This window comes from Balaenoptera acutorostrata, chromosome 8, assembly GCF_949987535.1.
Source record: "Balaenoptera acutorostrata chromosome 8, mBalAcu1.1, whole genome shotgun sequence".
NCBI lineage: Eukaryota > Metazoa > Chordata > Mammalia > Artiodactyla > Balaenopteridae > Balaenoptera > Balaenoptera acutorostrata.
In genome coordinates this window covers 102,929,384-102,944,038 of record NC_080071.1, presented here as the reverse complement: position 1 = coordinate 102,944,038, position 14,655 = coordinate 102,929,384, and the positions used below count along the sequence as shown (strand labels likewise).

The window sequence follows — 14,655 nt, the reverse complement described above, 5'->3', positions numbered from 1 at the left end:
TCAGCTTGTTTCCAACCTCCTCATTTTACTGGCAAGGTTAGAGGAGGATCCGCTTGGGGGGTAGTAGCTCCCCTCGGTTCCTTTACCTTATTATCAGGGGTAAAGAGAAACTGGCTTGAATAGATTATTCCTAATAGAATAATTCACAATCAAATCATTTTCCTATGTGTTTTTTTTTTAATTGAAGTATGCTTGACCTACAACACTATGTTAGTTGCAAGGTGTACAACATTGTGATTCAATATTTCTGTACATTACAAAATGGTCACCACCTTATGTGGTTCTTTAAGCTTTCGGGTTTTGAACTTGATAGCTGAGGTCTGCCTAAGCTGGGTAGACCCTGAGGTGAAAGACAGGCTCCTGTTTCTTTCAGATCATGAGCCATGCTGTCATCCTCTAAGACTCACTAGTAAGGTCCGTTCGTTACATGTGATCTGGCTCAGGCATTCTGCAGCAGATCCCACTCTATGACCAGACACTGGTTAGGAATGTTCTCTTTAGCCTGAATATGGCCATATTCAGGGTGTGACATACCACAGAAAGGAAGTAAATTCCTGGTAGCTCATAAGAGCCCCTAGAAAGACCAATGAAAAAAAAATTTTCAATTTATTATTTATAAATGTGTGTTGTGTATTTGTTCATTATTCTCGTCAAATGATTGAATAAAGTGATCTTTATATTCCGGTCACAACCTGGTTTTTACAGAATGAAGCCTATCAGTGTGCTTTGCAGTACAGAGTTTTATGACTCTCAAACTTACATACCTCCACCACTATTTTGTCTCACTTCATGCAGTTACCTTATGTAACTGATCCATGAAAACCGTTGAGTTTTTGAGTTTTAAAAAGTGAGCTTAACTGAGTTGCAGTTTATCAAAGCTCAGTCTTGGTCTCTCTTCTCATTCTCTCCCTTAGGTAATGAGGTCCATTCCCTCAGCTTTAAATATGATCTCAGCATAAAGTACATCATCACCGTAACTAACTTTTGAGTGCTTTCTAGGTACCAAGAACGGTTTTAAGCATGTTACACGCATTAACTCATTTAATCCTTGTAAGAATCCTGTGAGCTGTTCACTATCACCACCCTCCTTAAAAATGAGGAACTGAGGCATAGAGAGATTGTCTCGTCTAAGGTCACACATCTGGTGATGGATAAAGCCTGAATCTGATTCAGGTCAAATTCAGAGCCCCTATTCTTAACCGCTATGTTCGAATGCCTGTGCGCTATGTGTGAAAACATGTCTCATTTTCATGCTCATTTGAACTTTACTGATTCTGCGAGCCCCAACAGGGGAGCTTCCCTCTTGTGGCGACCTGAACAACACGACTAGCTGGAACTGTTTTCCCCTGGTATTTTAAAGGTGCATGTATTAAATGTTGAATTTCTTAACCACAGCACATGTTTTGTTAAAGAAAAGAACGGTGTACTTAAAAAATACCTCATTACTTACCTTTTATATCTCTATGAACAATCATATTACTGTGCAAATAATGGACTCCCTCCAGAATCTGACGGGTGTATTTCCTAGTCACGTTCTCAGTAAGAGCTCCATATGCTTTTAGTTGGTCCTTAATTGAACCCTAGGATAAAAGAAAACGAAAGAAAACTATAGTATGGTTTGAAATGAAAACTACTAGTAAATCTTTATCTTTAAAGATGTGTACATGTATATTTATCTGTTATTCTTATCGACTGAATAAAGTGATCTTTATTTTATTTTTAACATCTTTATTGGAGTATAACTGCTTTACAATATTTTATTTATTTTTAATTGAAGTGTAGTTGACATACACAATGTCATGTTAGTTTCAGGTGTATAACATAGTGATTCGACATTTAAATGCATTACAAAATGATCACCACGATGAGTCTGGTAACCATCTATCTCTGTACAAAGTTATTACAGTATTATTGACTATATTCCTTATGCTGTATATTACATTCCCATGACTTATTTATCTTAAAACTAGACATTTTAATTTGGAGAGTCCTAGTTCATGACTGGGAGGCTTTAATTGGAGAGCACAGGAATTCTCAGGAAGGACATTATATGCTGTTAATTTAACATAAAACTCTACTATATTCCCTGACTAGAACTGTGGAAGGAAGCCTTTAAAACTATTCTTTGACTGATACCCTTGTTTCTATGACTATGCTGGTTCTATCTCCTGTTCCTTGCAACTGTATTTTTTAAAATTCTCCAGTACTTTTATCTTGCCTTGTTTTTGCCCTGAATACATTTTTGATTTTCCTACTTGCTCTTCTATATACGTCCTACTTTAATTTTATTTATTTTGTCCTTACTCTGTTTTTAAAACACAGTTTTATTGATACCTGCAAACTTACTTCTCAGGAGAAAGAATGGGTATGATTAGAAGATCTGAAGACACGTGAGATTTTAAAGTTTTTCTTTTATATACTCACCATTTTAGTTCAAAACATGAGAAAAATATATTAAAAAGGAATTTCTAATTTTCTTACATGTTTTAGGCAGGATGAGGTACCATCTCTGAGAATAGGGAATCAATCTGAAGTGAGACATAGGCACTTGAATTTTGAAAAAGCTTCCCTGATGATTCCAATGTGCAAATTTGATAAATAATCATGACTTTAAAAGATGGAAATAAAATGCTTCCTGAGGGAAAAAATCTTTTAGAGATAACATATCCAAATGTTCCTGTCTTTCCTTGAATACTGGTAAACTGTGTACTTTGTCATATAAAAATAGATCCTTGGATTTTACAGGTTTAGCCATTTGCTGTTTCCACTATTCATGAGCAATCCCTGAAGGGACAGCAAGATGCAATTCTGCTGACCCCAACTTGCAAACACGTGTGGAAAGCCTTAGGCAGTGAGTGAACGCAGACGACCAGTCATACCTATAACTCAATGCGGCTTGTTCTTCAGTCAACTTATTATGTCTCTACTTGTAGTAATGCACAAAATAACACAGCTAGAACTGAGCTTTCCAAACCATAAGCCCCCAGATACTTGTAGGCTGCAAATGAGTGTCAGACTTACAGATCCTTTGGGCCCTCAGGCAGCTGGGCCAGTGGCCCATGGTGCTAACAGCTCCATCAGTGTAGTCTGTTTACTGCTGTGTAACATGAAAATATTATCTTCTTCAGTGTGAACAACTGGAATGGGCTGGAAAGCACTGTGTCAGATAAAAACAGTGTGTGTGTGTGTGTGTGTGTGTGTGTGTGTGTGTGTAAGAGTAACAGAGAGAAGTCAACTGCTAGGTCAGGTATTGGAAATAAAAGAAAGTTATGGTTCCGGTGTGAAAGTAGTTCTAGATAGACTAAGGAATGGAATGTTATGTTGGGAAAAACTGAAGAATGGAATGACAATTTTGGCAAAGCTTGAATCTAGGGCATAAAGGGGTCCATTATACCAAATTTAATGAAAGAAATTATATAGCATCATTTACAGACTTGGAGATTCACGGAAGTCTAGGAACATCTATGTCCATCCCATATATGCCATGGGCTTGCCGTACACATAATTCATTTAGATTGTCAGTGAACTATCATTAATTTAGTAACATGCTTTTCAAATCCAAGGAGTGATAACCTAGACTTTGAAAAGACAGCTGCCTTTACAAAACCTAATGAGAAACATGATCTAACGCCTTTTCCTGAATAGTCCTAGTTTAGTCTTAAGATTGCTAAATATATAAAGATTACCCATATCTCTATTTGCGATGTAAACTGGTTCTAACCAATGAGCCATTTTAATTAATTTTATCTTCAACAATCTGGGTCTCTATTCACATTTATTCATAGTTATTTCCTTATTTTTAATTTAAATATTTGTTGCACAAACAGTAATGGGAATCTGAATAAGAGAAAAGTCAATCACAATCCCAACATAATACATTTTCATTTTTCTAAGTTTCTTCTGTTCTTGTCCAAATACAGATACTTTTAAAATATCATTACCAATATTAAAAAGCATTTTATATTCTTTTTCCCTAAGTACTTCCTCCAACTTTGCTACACGGGCTTCACAATTTTAATTTTTAATATATACTCTCTTGGACAATGCCATCATAATTTACTTCCACTGGGGGAATTGATATTTCCACTTTTTCCATCACAGATAGTACTAAAATAAAGGTTCACAGCTTTCTCCTTCTTTTGGATTACTTCTGTAGACTAAATTTTTTTTTTTTTGTAGACTAAATTTTAAAAAACAATTTACACTGCCAACATAATCTTTGAAAATAAAAAAGTAGCAATGATGAATAACAGTAGTGTCCCTATAAACAATTATTCATGAAGATAAAAATCAAAGTAAAATTTACTGTTGCTGTTGTAAGACCGAGGATGGTTTAAGACCATTACAATCGGCCTGTATTCGCAGGCCTCGCGTCTGGGGATTCAACCAACTGCTGACTGAAAATATCTGGAAAAAAAAATTCCAGAAAGTTCCAAAAAGCAAAACTTGAATTTGCTGCACTGGCAACTATTTACATAGCATTTACATTGTAGTTGTAACTATTTACATAGCATTTACAGTGTATTAGTTATTATAAGTAATTAAGAGATGACAAAGTATATGGGAGGATATGCGTAGCTTATATGCAAATACTACACCATTATATAAAGGACTTAAGCATCTTTGGATTTTGATAGCCGTGGGAGGTCCTGGAACCAATTCCCTGGGGATACTGAGGGACAACTTTACTATGAGATACTGATCCACAGTTTTATTGATCCATAAGATTAAACTGCAACCTGTACATTCTACATACAATTCTAATAAGCTATTTCCTTAAAGACCCATAAATCAAGCCTTTTTCTAACATATACTGCCTATTATGAGAATGAATGTATTTTTAAGTGAGTAAATATACCACCATCTTGAAAATCATTAGTATTAGAATGTACTCTACAAATACTAAAAATAATGAAGAAGGAATGACAGAGTTTTTTGCAAATCACATTTTTCACCTCCCAATGAAATTACTGACTCAGGCAATGACTATCAATCTGTGTTAAAAACATTAGGTGGATGGTTGAAAAGGAACTGGATATTCCTATGTGCCACTGCTGTAAGCCCAGATTACTTTCTGGTCTTCAGGAAAAAACAAAACTTTACAATGGAAGAATCAGGACATCAATCACCCTAGTCAAGCAGTCAACCTTAGCATCACTACCAGTAGAACAACCAGAAATTGTATGTCTCCTAATGGGATGCACAGCATCATTTAGGATGCATGCGAATAAATGCTGAATTTGAATATAATTTAGATTTTAGATCTAACTTGGAGTTTACAGGAAATACGGGGGTAAACGAACAAACTAAACACCACCACGAGGATGCAAGGGGAGAAATCTATGAGATGAGACTGTCAACAGAACAACTAGTTTGGTCTCTTTCTTTTTTTTCTTCTTAACATCTTTATTGGAATATAATTGCTTTACAATGGTGTGTTAGTTTCTGCTTTATAACAAAGTGAATCAGCTATACCTATATGTGTATCCCCATATCTCCTCCCTCTTGCATCTTCCTCCCACCCTCTCTATCCCACCCCTCTAGGTGGTCACAAAGCACCAATAGCTTGGTCTCTTTGTCGAATCTGTCACCTAAAACTGTTCTAGATTAAAAGAGGAATAAGAGACATAGTAGCAAAATGTAATGTGTGGTCCTGGACTGAGTCCTGGTTTGGATAAGCCAGTTATTACAGGTTATTTTTAGGGCACTTAGGGAAATCTGAGTATAGACTGCTATGATGTCTGTAACCTATTTTAGTATACTTTAGTATTTTTAAAAACGAGTTAAAAAATACAAAGATAGATGAAGAAGACAGAAAATAAAATTATATTACCCATTTCTCATTTAAAACTCTTCCAAAATGTCCTTAACATTTTATAATCAAAGTTTTGTTGTTTTTCTTTATTCTCAACTAAGACTTTAAATAGAATATCTCTATTTTCAAAGGATGTACTAACTTACCCCTGGCATATATTCCATAAATATGGAAAGTGTTTTTTCTTGGGGATCCCTCAAACAGCCATAATACTGAACAATTCGCTCATGCAGCAAGTTTTTCAACAACTGAATTTCACACTCAAGTGCATTTACTTCCTGAAAGACAGAACTCACTGTTAAGTCTTTACAGCATGGCTAGTAAAAGCAAAAAATTCTAACTTCATGGACCATTAAGGTGATTTCACTCTGAAATTTTCACTTCCCAAGGAATAAACATTTTAAAGTCTCTAAACAATAATAACTTTTGTAACAGTCCTTGATGGTATGCTAAAGTAACACTAAATCACATTAGAAATATCACTGAGTACTAAAAGAGAAAAATCCATAGTACAAAGTAAACAAACATATCTAGTTATCTATTTTTTTTGCAAATAATTTGTATTGAGGAAAAACAAAAAATTCTATTATGTGTTATATTTATTTTAGTAAAAATGCTTCTTATAATGTGACAAAGTAGCTTATGCAGTGATTCTTACCTTGCTGGTCTCAGGGCTATCTGGGTCAAACTGAACTTGCTTAACAGCCAATTCTCTTCCTGTATCAACATCATAACAGAGGTAGACCCTGCCAAAGGCTCCCTGGCCAAGCAGTTTGCCCAATCTCCAGTTGGTTGGAGCGCGAGGTGCTAAAAAAGAACATTTTCTTAAAATGGAATAGCCCAATGGCACACAATGGTTAAGGACTACTGCATTAGTGATATCCTTAATTGAATATGCTTGGATATTAAGGGAAAATTATGTTCATCCAAATTCATAATGATCATCATCTTTGAAAACTATAAGAACTCTAAACCCAAACAAGGTTCAGATCCCTATGACTAATTTTTTCCAATGAGATTTTTTTTCACCTGATTATAAACGTAATAGCATTTTTCACTCAATTTAAGATGCCACTGATTATGTAAGATGCACTACTTCTAATCTTTATTGCAGTAATATCTGTAATTAGTTTTTCAACTGCCTACAATGTAGAAAGCTGGAAAGACCATCGCTCTCATTCTAACAAGAGGAAATCTTGAAAGCAGCCAGCGGGGGGGGGGGGGGGGGAGCACACTATATACAGAGGAACAAAGATAAGAAATACAGCAGACTTCTCCTCAGAAAGTATACAAGCCAGAAGACAATGGAGAAATAACTTTAAAGTGCTGAAAGAAAAAAAACTGCCCAGAACTCTATACCCAGAAAAATATATCTTTCAAAAATAAAGGAGAAATATGAGTTTTTCAAACAAACAAAAGCTGAAAGAATTTATTACTAGTAGACTCGTACTACAATTGTTAAAAACAATTCTTTGGGCAAAAGGAATTTGATACCTGACAGAATCTTGGATCTACATAAAGATCTACAGAAATAAACTGGAGGTATATTTAAAAGACATTCTTCTCCTATTTTTAATCACTTTAAAATGTAGTTGTCTAAGGCAAAAATAGCAGCAATGTAGTGAGAGTCACAGATGTGAAAGTAAAATATGACAACACTAGCACAAAAGGGCAGAATTCAGAGTATAAAAATATTGCTGCAATAAATATCTTTGAGCATGAATCTTTTATACATTGCTTACATGATAAAGTTCAAATACTTCACAATCCGGCCTTAGTTACCATTCTAATTCTACTTTCACTGTTTCAAGTAAGATACCCTCTACTTCAGCCAAAAATGAACTATTCCCCATTTTCAGAATATATCATGGCCTCTTGCACATGTCACCTCCTTAACTGGTGAATTCCTATACACATCATTCTCCCCATTAGATTACATCTTAGAGGCCATATTTGAAATCTCAGAGCTAAGCACTCAATAAGGATATGTGGAATGAATGAGTGAATGACTTAATTGGTAACAATTTTCCTAATAAAAGCAAAGGACAGAATCATTTAAAGTAATAGCAGTAATACCATGCTTATACCTGACATTACAACCACCTTTAGAAATACCATTTTTACCTCTTTTGAGATTCTGGTCTCACCATGAAGACTGGCTTGGTATTTATTCTTTTTTAATACTATAAAATTCTGCAAAGGCTCTGCTACACATTTCACTATGCCAATTTCTATTACTCACAGCGGCTGGGTGGGCTGATGTCCATTACAGTCAAAGTAGGATTGTCTATGTCACTTCCCCTTCTTCTTATTCGACTCTCATCATACTCTGGGGTGAAGATACTGCTTCCACTGCTAGTGCTTAAGGAGTGGTCTGTAGGACTGAAACTCACAGGAGACCGGAAGCTGGTCCCCTGGGTCCTTCTAGCTCTTGGAAAAGTTTTACGACCTACAAAGTGAAAACAGAATTACCTTGCAACTTTTATTAATATATTATAATTAAAAGTATTTAAAATTTGTAACATAAGGAACAGAAATTTGTTCTGTGACTAGGCTAAGAAACTAAAACAGCAATTATTTGATTTTATGTTTTAAACTTAAGAATAGTATTTTTTAAGAGTGCAAAGAAATATCTTTGATAACACTGAATCATGAAGTAAAAAATAAAAATACAAAGAAGAGAAAAGTGAAAGCAGAAATGAAAAGTGGGGAAAAAAGAAACAGAATCTGAATATAAATTCAAATAACCTCTTATGTTCACACACACACATTCATAAAAGCATAGAACTCCCTCAGTTTTGTATAAAAAGGAGAAAAAATATATTTTATTCTCATTTCCAATAATGATTTAAAATACAAAATAAAAATTGGAAAGTTTATAGGCAGCAATTTTTTTTCCTTAAAAGGACAATGCAAGTAGGCATTTCAACATCAAGGAATAGTTTTCTAATTAATACCATTTTTAACTACTCCTTTTTTTTTCTAAGGGAAAGATAAGTATTATGAGGTAAGTTGGCATAAAGCTAAGATGTTATTGTAGTTTTAATTATGATCCAATATCTTTAAAAAAAGTTTTAAGCAGAAAACTAAGTGATATAGGAACAAGTTTATTTTTATTGTTTCTGAGATTTTTAACAAATTGTTCTTTGATCTAATAAACTTACCATCATTATAGTCTTGATGATGATATGAAACATGATACCTTCTTGGATATGTTCCTCCTTTTCCAAATTTCTCAAAGATAGGGTTATCATAGTCTATTAAGACACACAAGAAAGTTGTACACAAGTTATACAAAAGTCAAATATTTCCGATGATGAACAACACATTTACTCATTTTTATTTGATTTTTTTAAAAAAGTTCCCTCACCCTCCCAGCCAAAAGATTATTATTCAATGACATAACATTTAAACATTTAGAATGTGAACAGTCTAACCTGAAAATTCCTGATGATTATCTGGGTAGCTCTGGGCCCTAGGCATTCGTGATTTTGGATAGCTCTCTCTAAAAGTAGAAAAAGTCTTGTTATTTCAAGACAAAATATTTAAGACATTTAAAAAAATCTTTATGCAATACCAATATCTATCTGTATGTATGTGTATATATACATACATATATAAAATAACATATTTTTATATATACATACATATATACAAACACACATACATATATATACACATATATACACTCTCTCTGAAACATTAACTGAGAAAGGGGGAACTTCTTTTCAAACACTTATTTGGTACGTGCACCGCAAAAAGCCTGGCTTTTAAAATTAACCCACAGAGTACAGTGGTAAGAATGATACATTTTGGAATTACAGATGCATGGAAACACCTGTGTTTCAATCCTAGCTCTGCCACTTAAACTAGCTATTGCAACCTTGGCAAATCACCTTTCTGAGACTATTTCCGCATTTATAACAAGGAGATAATAATGTCTAACTCATCAATTTTATACTTATTTACCTCAGGACAGTGTCTTTCAAGTATTAAGTACTCAATATATAGCTTTCACAACACAATTTCCCTGAATTCCTTAAATGTTTTAAATATCTATCTTGAGACAGACATGGGCACAGACAAAGGTTTCATGTATATGGGTAACAAAAAATTAAATGTAAAGTTCCATACAATATTAGTTATATTTTCCAAATTTGCTTTCATAAAGCAATTCCAGATGAGATTAAATAGGTCATGATCTTAATAAAGATACTGACTTTGCATGCTACAGGTGAACACTGTCCGATTGAGACCAAGAGAGAGGGAGCACTTGTAACCAAAAATTCACAGATGCAACTTGCCCCAGCTTATATTCCTGAACAGTTGTCTCACAAAAGTACTTAAACTTTAATTGACCAAAATACTGGGACATAATTATCAAGAATATATGTTATTTATAATTTGGTGCCAGAATGAACATAATCCTGAACAGGTGCAACAACTCAAGAATCTCCAAAACAAAACCTATTATGAAAAATTTGACAGCAGTTTCACCAACACATGTTTAAAAGTAAACGTACATAAATTCTAAGTTTGCCTTTAGTTTCAAACACAATTTAGCAAGCAGGAAACTCAAAATATTATAATCAGATATCATTTTAACTAAAAAAGATACCGAGCCCATGAAGTTAAGAAATTTGTCCAAACTGAAAAAATCAATTTGCCGTTAAGTATAGATGAGTATCAACTACATTCCTCTGAATGTAGCACAAAAGAGTTGATACTTCGACACGTTATATATATGCATGTTTACCCATATATATTAAAAAACAAAAACTACAATCAACATTACCCATCCAGAGGGCTATCAAGTGATGGACAACTCCCTGAGCCAGAATTTTCAGGGCTGCTTAAAGATAATGGGTCCAGCATCTAGAAAAATAAATGGGTCCACCTTGAGTCTGCATGATATAACCAGAAGTTACTGTTTTTTAAAAACAGCTTTATTGAGATATAATTCATGTATCATAAAATTCACCCATTTAAAGCATACAGTGCAGTTCAGTGGTTAATACTGAGAATGTATAACCCTCACCATAATCTCAGAACACTTTCAGTACCCAAAAAAGAAACTCCATATCCAACAGCAGTCATTCCCAGAGTTATTCATTTTTAAATGTTTTAAAAGTAGTTGTCCTTGTAGGTAGGCTACAACTTCAAATTTTACTAACAGAAAAATAGGAATTTTCTCTCTTTCTCTCTGGATTATTATCTAAATAATTAAAAGCTAAAATACTTCACATAATTTTATTTACTGAAAACTGAACAAAGGGGCCACCCAAATGGAAACAAATGACACCATGACTGCTACATGATTAGAAAATGTAAACTCCTGCAATAACATAAGCAGCCAATGTAATGTTAAGAAAACAATAGCAAATCCATGAAAATACTTCAATACCACAAAACTTTAAAAAACTTTTAAAAATGTTTTAGAAAGTAGACAAACCTCAGCTTCACAAAGTTAAATATTTATAGTTTTACTGTGTCTTTCAAATGTTAATTTTAAAAAATCCGAATGTTAATCTCAGGATTATAAACAAATGCATTCATTCACTTATGGATGAGCAACGTAAGAGAATCTGCCTCATTCCACCTTCTTTATACGTGAATGCACACAGACACGTGTAAATTAGTGGGGTTTTCCTATAGTTCTACTACTTTGTTCGCTTATAAAGGAAGCTATGGGATTGGAGAAGAGGTAAAACAAATACCCCCTCCTCCATATACCTGCCAAACCACACTATTCCCTGACAACATCCCTTTAAATGAAATTAAAAACCACATCCAAATTGTGCTTACTTGGTCCATGCTCTCTGGAATGAACTCTCCTTCACTGTTGATACTGGTAAATGACCCATTCCGGGCAACCTGGTGTAATTCATCTGGAATGTATCCAGGGGGAGGGGAGCTTCTATCTCTACTAGTGGGACCTCAAAGGAGAAAAATTATACGATTTTATAAATTCCAGCAGGGAACCAATTCTTGTTTCAATTAAATATACACTCAAAATTTCTGGACTATAATACGAATGCTTTTAGCAACTGAAATCTAGTTTTTATTAAAGCTTATCAGAGCACTCATGTCTGTAAAACTTCAAATGTTTTTATTCCTTTCTAAACTCCCACCTACTGTAATTATTAACCTTATTGTAATATTCACTTAACATTTTTTAGGTGGTATGTTCTTCTGACTGCTGGCAACTGCATTATGAGTATTGTATTGATAATACAATAAAGATTTTTAGACAAATGCCACTGCTTCTGCACTTTCAAAGGTCAATTGTACCCTGGTATATGTTACCCTTTAATGTAATTTATGGAAGGCATCATGATGTAGTGGAAAGAATATGGGCTTTACAGTCCAACCTCAATTTAAATCTCAGTTCCAGTTATTTACCAGCTCTGCATCGTTGGGAAAGTTATCCAATCGCCATGAACCTGTTTCCTCATCTGTAAACATGGGACTAAATCTCTCCTTTGCAAGGGTGTTGTGACGGCAAAATTATTCATAATGAACATATGCTGTGCACATCTGTCTACATGATGTTCTTTCCATTGTCACTCTTTAATCTTTAGAAACCTAAAGTGAGGTTACTTCTTAGTCATTTAGTCAACATTAGAATGTTTCCAATTTGGAATCCTGGATTTTATTCTTGGGTACTTAAAATTAGGTTTTTGGCGGCAAGCCATATTCCTGGAATTTAAATTTCTTCATAGTTTAGAAAATTAGAGAATCTAATATAGTTCATCTAATTATGCTATGTTTATTAACACAGTTTCTGAGCTTTCCTCCTTATTTTTTGAAATTAAACTATAAAAAAGATATGATGAAATCATGTGAGCATTTGAGTTCTGGTCAGATTTAAAGCAAAAAAGGCTTTTGCCTCATGTTAAGGGGTCACTGTCAATACGTGTCGGCATTTGTTACTGAAGAGATAGGGAGAAAGAGAACAAAATGATTATCAAGAGATATGCATGAAAAAGATAATTTTTCTACACGGGACTCCAAAATTATTAGGAACTATTGAGCCAGTGGTTGATTTGGGATTTGTAACAACTATGATCACAATGTCCCTAATATTTTTATTTCTTCCATATGACCCTATTTATAAACGAAGATAAATATACTCATTATTCGAAGCAGATAGGGAAGAAAAAAAGCTTAGAAAATTTCTTCATCTTCTTAATTGATAACCCATTTTTTTGAACCTTTGTTATTAATAGGTATGCCAATGCACTCTTGGTCAAAACCTCCACACCAGCATATACTCCCATCCCAAAGGAAGTTCTTCCTCTATCTTTTGTAAAAATAATTGAAGGAGATAATGATCAATAAATAAGGAAAAAAGATAATGGTCATATCTATCAAAGCCATTTCAAGTTTAAAGAGGTGCCAAGAAAAGACTAGTAAATTTTATACTTTACAATTTCCAGTTTCTTCTTATGCTGGCACTGAAGTCAAACAAGAATATTTATTAGTAGAATAAGAGTGAGACAGTCAGTACAGTTTTAAATCAAAATGAATTTAAAATGTCAATTTAACTAATGTATTTAGCTTGTTCTGTCTAATGCAACTAAGATGAATTAGCAATTTTTTACTTTAAAATGATAGGTGCTATAATGATAAGAAAAAGGATAAAGAAATAAATGTATGATTAATAATAGTCATGCTTTCTAGTTTGAAAAGCAAAATGTAGTTTAAAAGTGTTCTCTCAGGGACTTCCCTGGTGTTGCAGTGGTTAAGAATCTGCCTGCCAATGCAGGGGACACAGGTTCGAGCCCGGGTCTGGGAAGATCCCACATGCCACGGAGCAGCTAAGCCCGTGCACCACAACTACTGAGCCTACGCTCTAGAGCCTGTGACCCACAACTACTGAGCCCTTGCGCCACAACTACTGAAGCCCGTGCACCTAGAGCCCGTGCTCTGCAACAAGAGAAGCCACCACGATGAGAAGCCCAGGCACCACAAGGAAGAGTAGCCCCTGCTCACGGCAACTAGAGAAAGCCCATGCGCAGCAATGAAGACCCAACGCAGCCAAAAATAAATAAATAAATAAATAAATTTATTAAAAAGAAAAAAAAGTGTTCTCTCAATTGACTGCTACAACAATCCCATGATTTAAAGATGAGGACAATGTTAGTGGTCTCAGGTTAATTATAGAGCTGGCATTTGAATTCAGGTACCCCTAATGTTCTTTCATCAAAAATTTAAATTATATCAAATACATCCAAATGAAGACAAGCAATTTTTATTTTACTTGTATATTATCTCTGCTGCTCATACTTCCAACACTTCTCAAACCCAAAGTAAGACAAAAGACAGACACTTAGAAGGAAGTAGTCTAAAAAAAGCTTTTGGGTAACAAAACAGAAGATGAATAACAGATTTTTTGGTTGGTTCACATGCTAATTTAATCTTTTCTTTCATTACTAACAATCCTCTTCTATCACCAGTCTTAGATTCCCTTCCTGCTTCCTCCCTATTCATCTGTTTTATGTCTCCTACTTCCCCCTTTAAATCCATCCCTCACATATGTTTTCATGCTACCTTTAATACCCATATTCACTGCCCTGTTAAAAAGATTTGTAAGTGTTTTTCGAGCAATGAAATGTTTTTATCATATAAAAATGTAGATTATCAATGTTTTATACAAATTGAAGAAGATACACAGAACTGGGGAGTTCAGAGCACCTCTGCCCAGCCTATGCCTCTCTAATAGGCCTCCTTTAAAAAAAAGAAAAAAAAGGCACACAGGATCCATTTTTCTTTTTACCATAAACTTAAATATAAGTGTATTTTTAATGACTAACAAAGTAATTATAAAACATAATCTG

At 34.2% G+C, this 14,655-nt stretch overlaps 1 protein-coding gene across 1 annotated transcript in view; it reads right to left on the bottom strand.

Moving 5' to 3' along the window:
* The window catches only part of MAP3K2 (mitogen-activated protein kinase kinase kinase 2), a 96,573-nt gene that overhangs the window by 15,899 nt on the left and 66,019 nt on the right, over nt 1-14,655 (bottom strand). Inside the window, exons 8-15 of the mRNA XM_057551073.1 lie at nt 11,621-11,751; nt 10,611-10,690; nt 9,253-9,320; nt 8,980-9,072; nt 8,058-8,264; nt 6,474-6,622; nt 5,962-6,093; nt 1,451-1,580 (exon numbers count right to left, since the gene is read on the bottom strand). Coding sequence (XP_057407056.1) covers nt 1,451-1,580; nt 5,962-6,093; nt 6,474-6,622; nt 8,058-8,264; nt 8,980-9,072; nt 9,253-9,320; nt 10,611-10,690; nt 11,621-11,751 — 990 coding nt within the window. The remainder of the gene's footprint in view (nt 1-1,450; nt 1,581-5,961; nt 6,094-6,473; nt 6,623-8,057; nt 8,265-8,979; nt 9,073-9,252; nt 9,321-10,610; nt 10,691-11,620; nt 11,752-14,655) is intronic.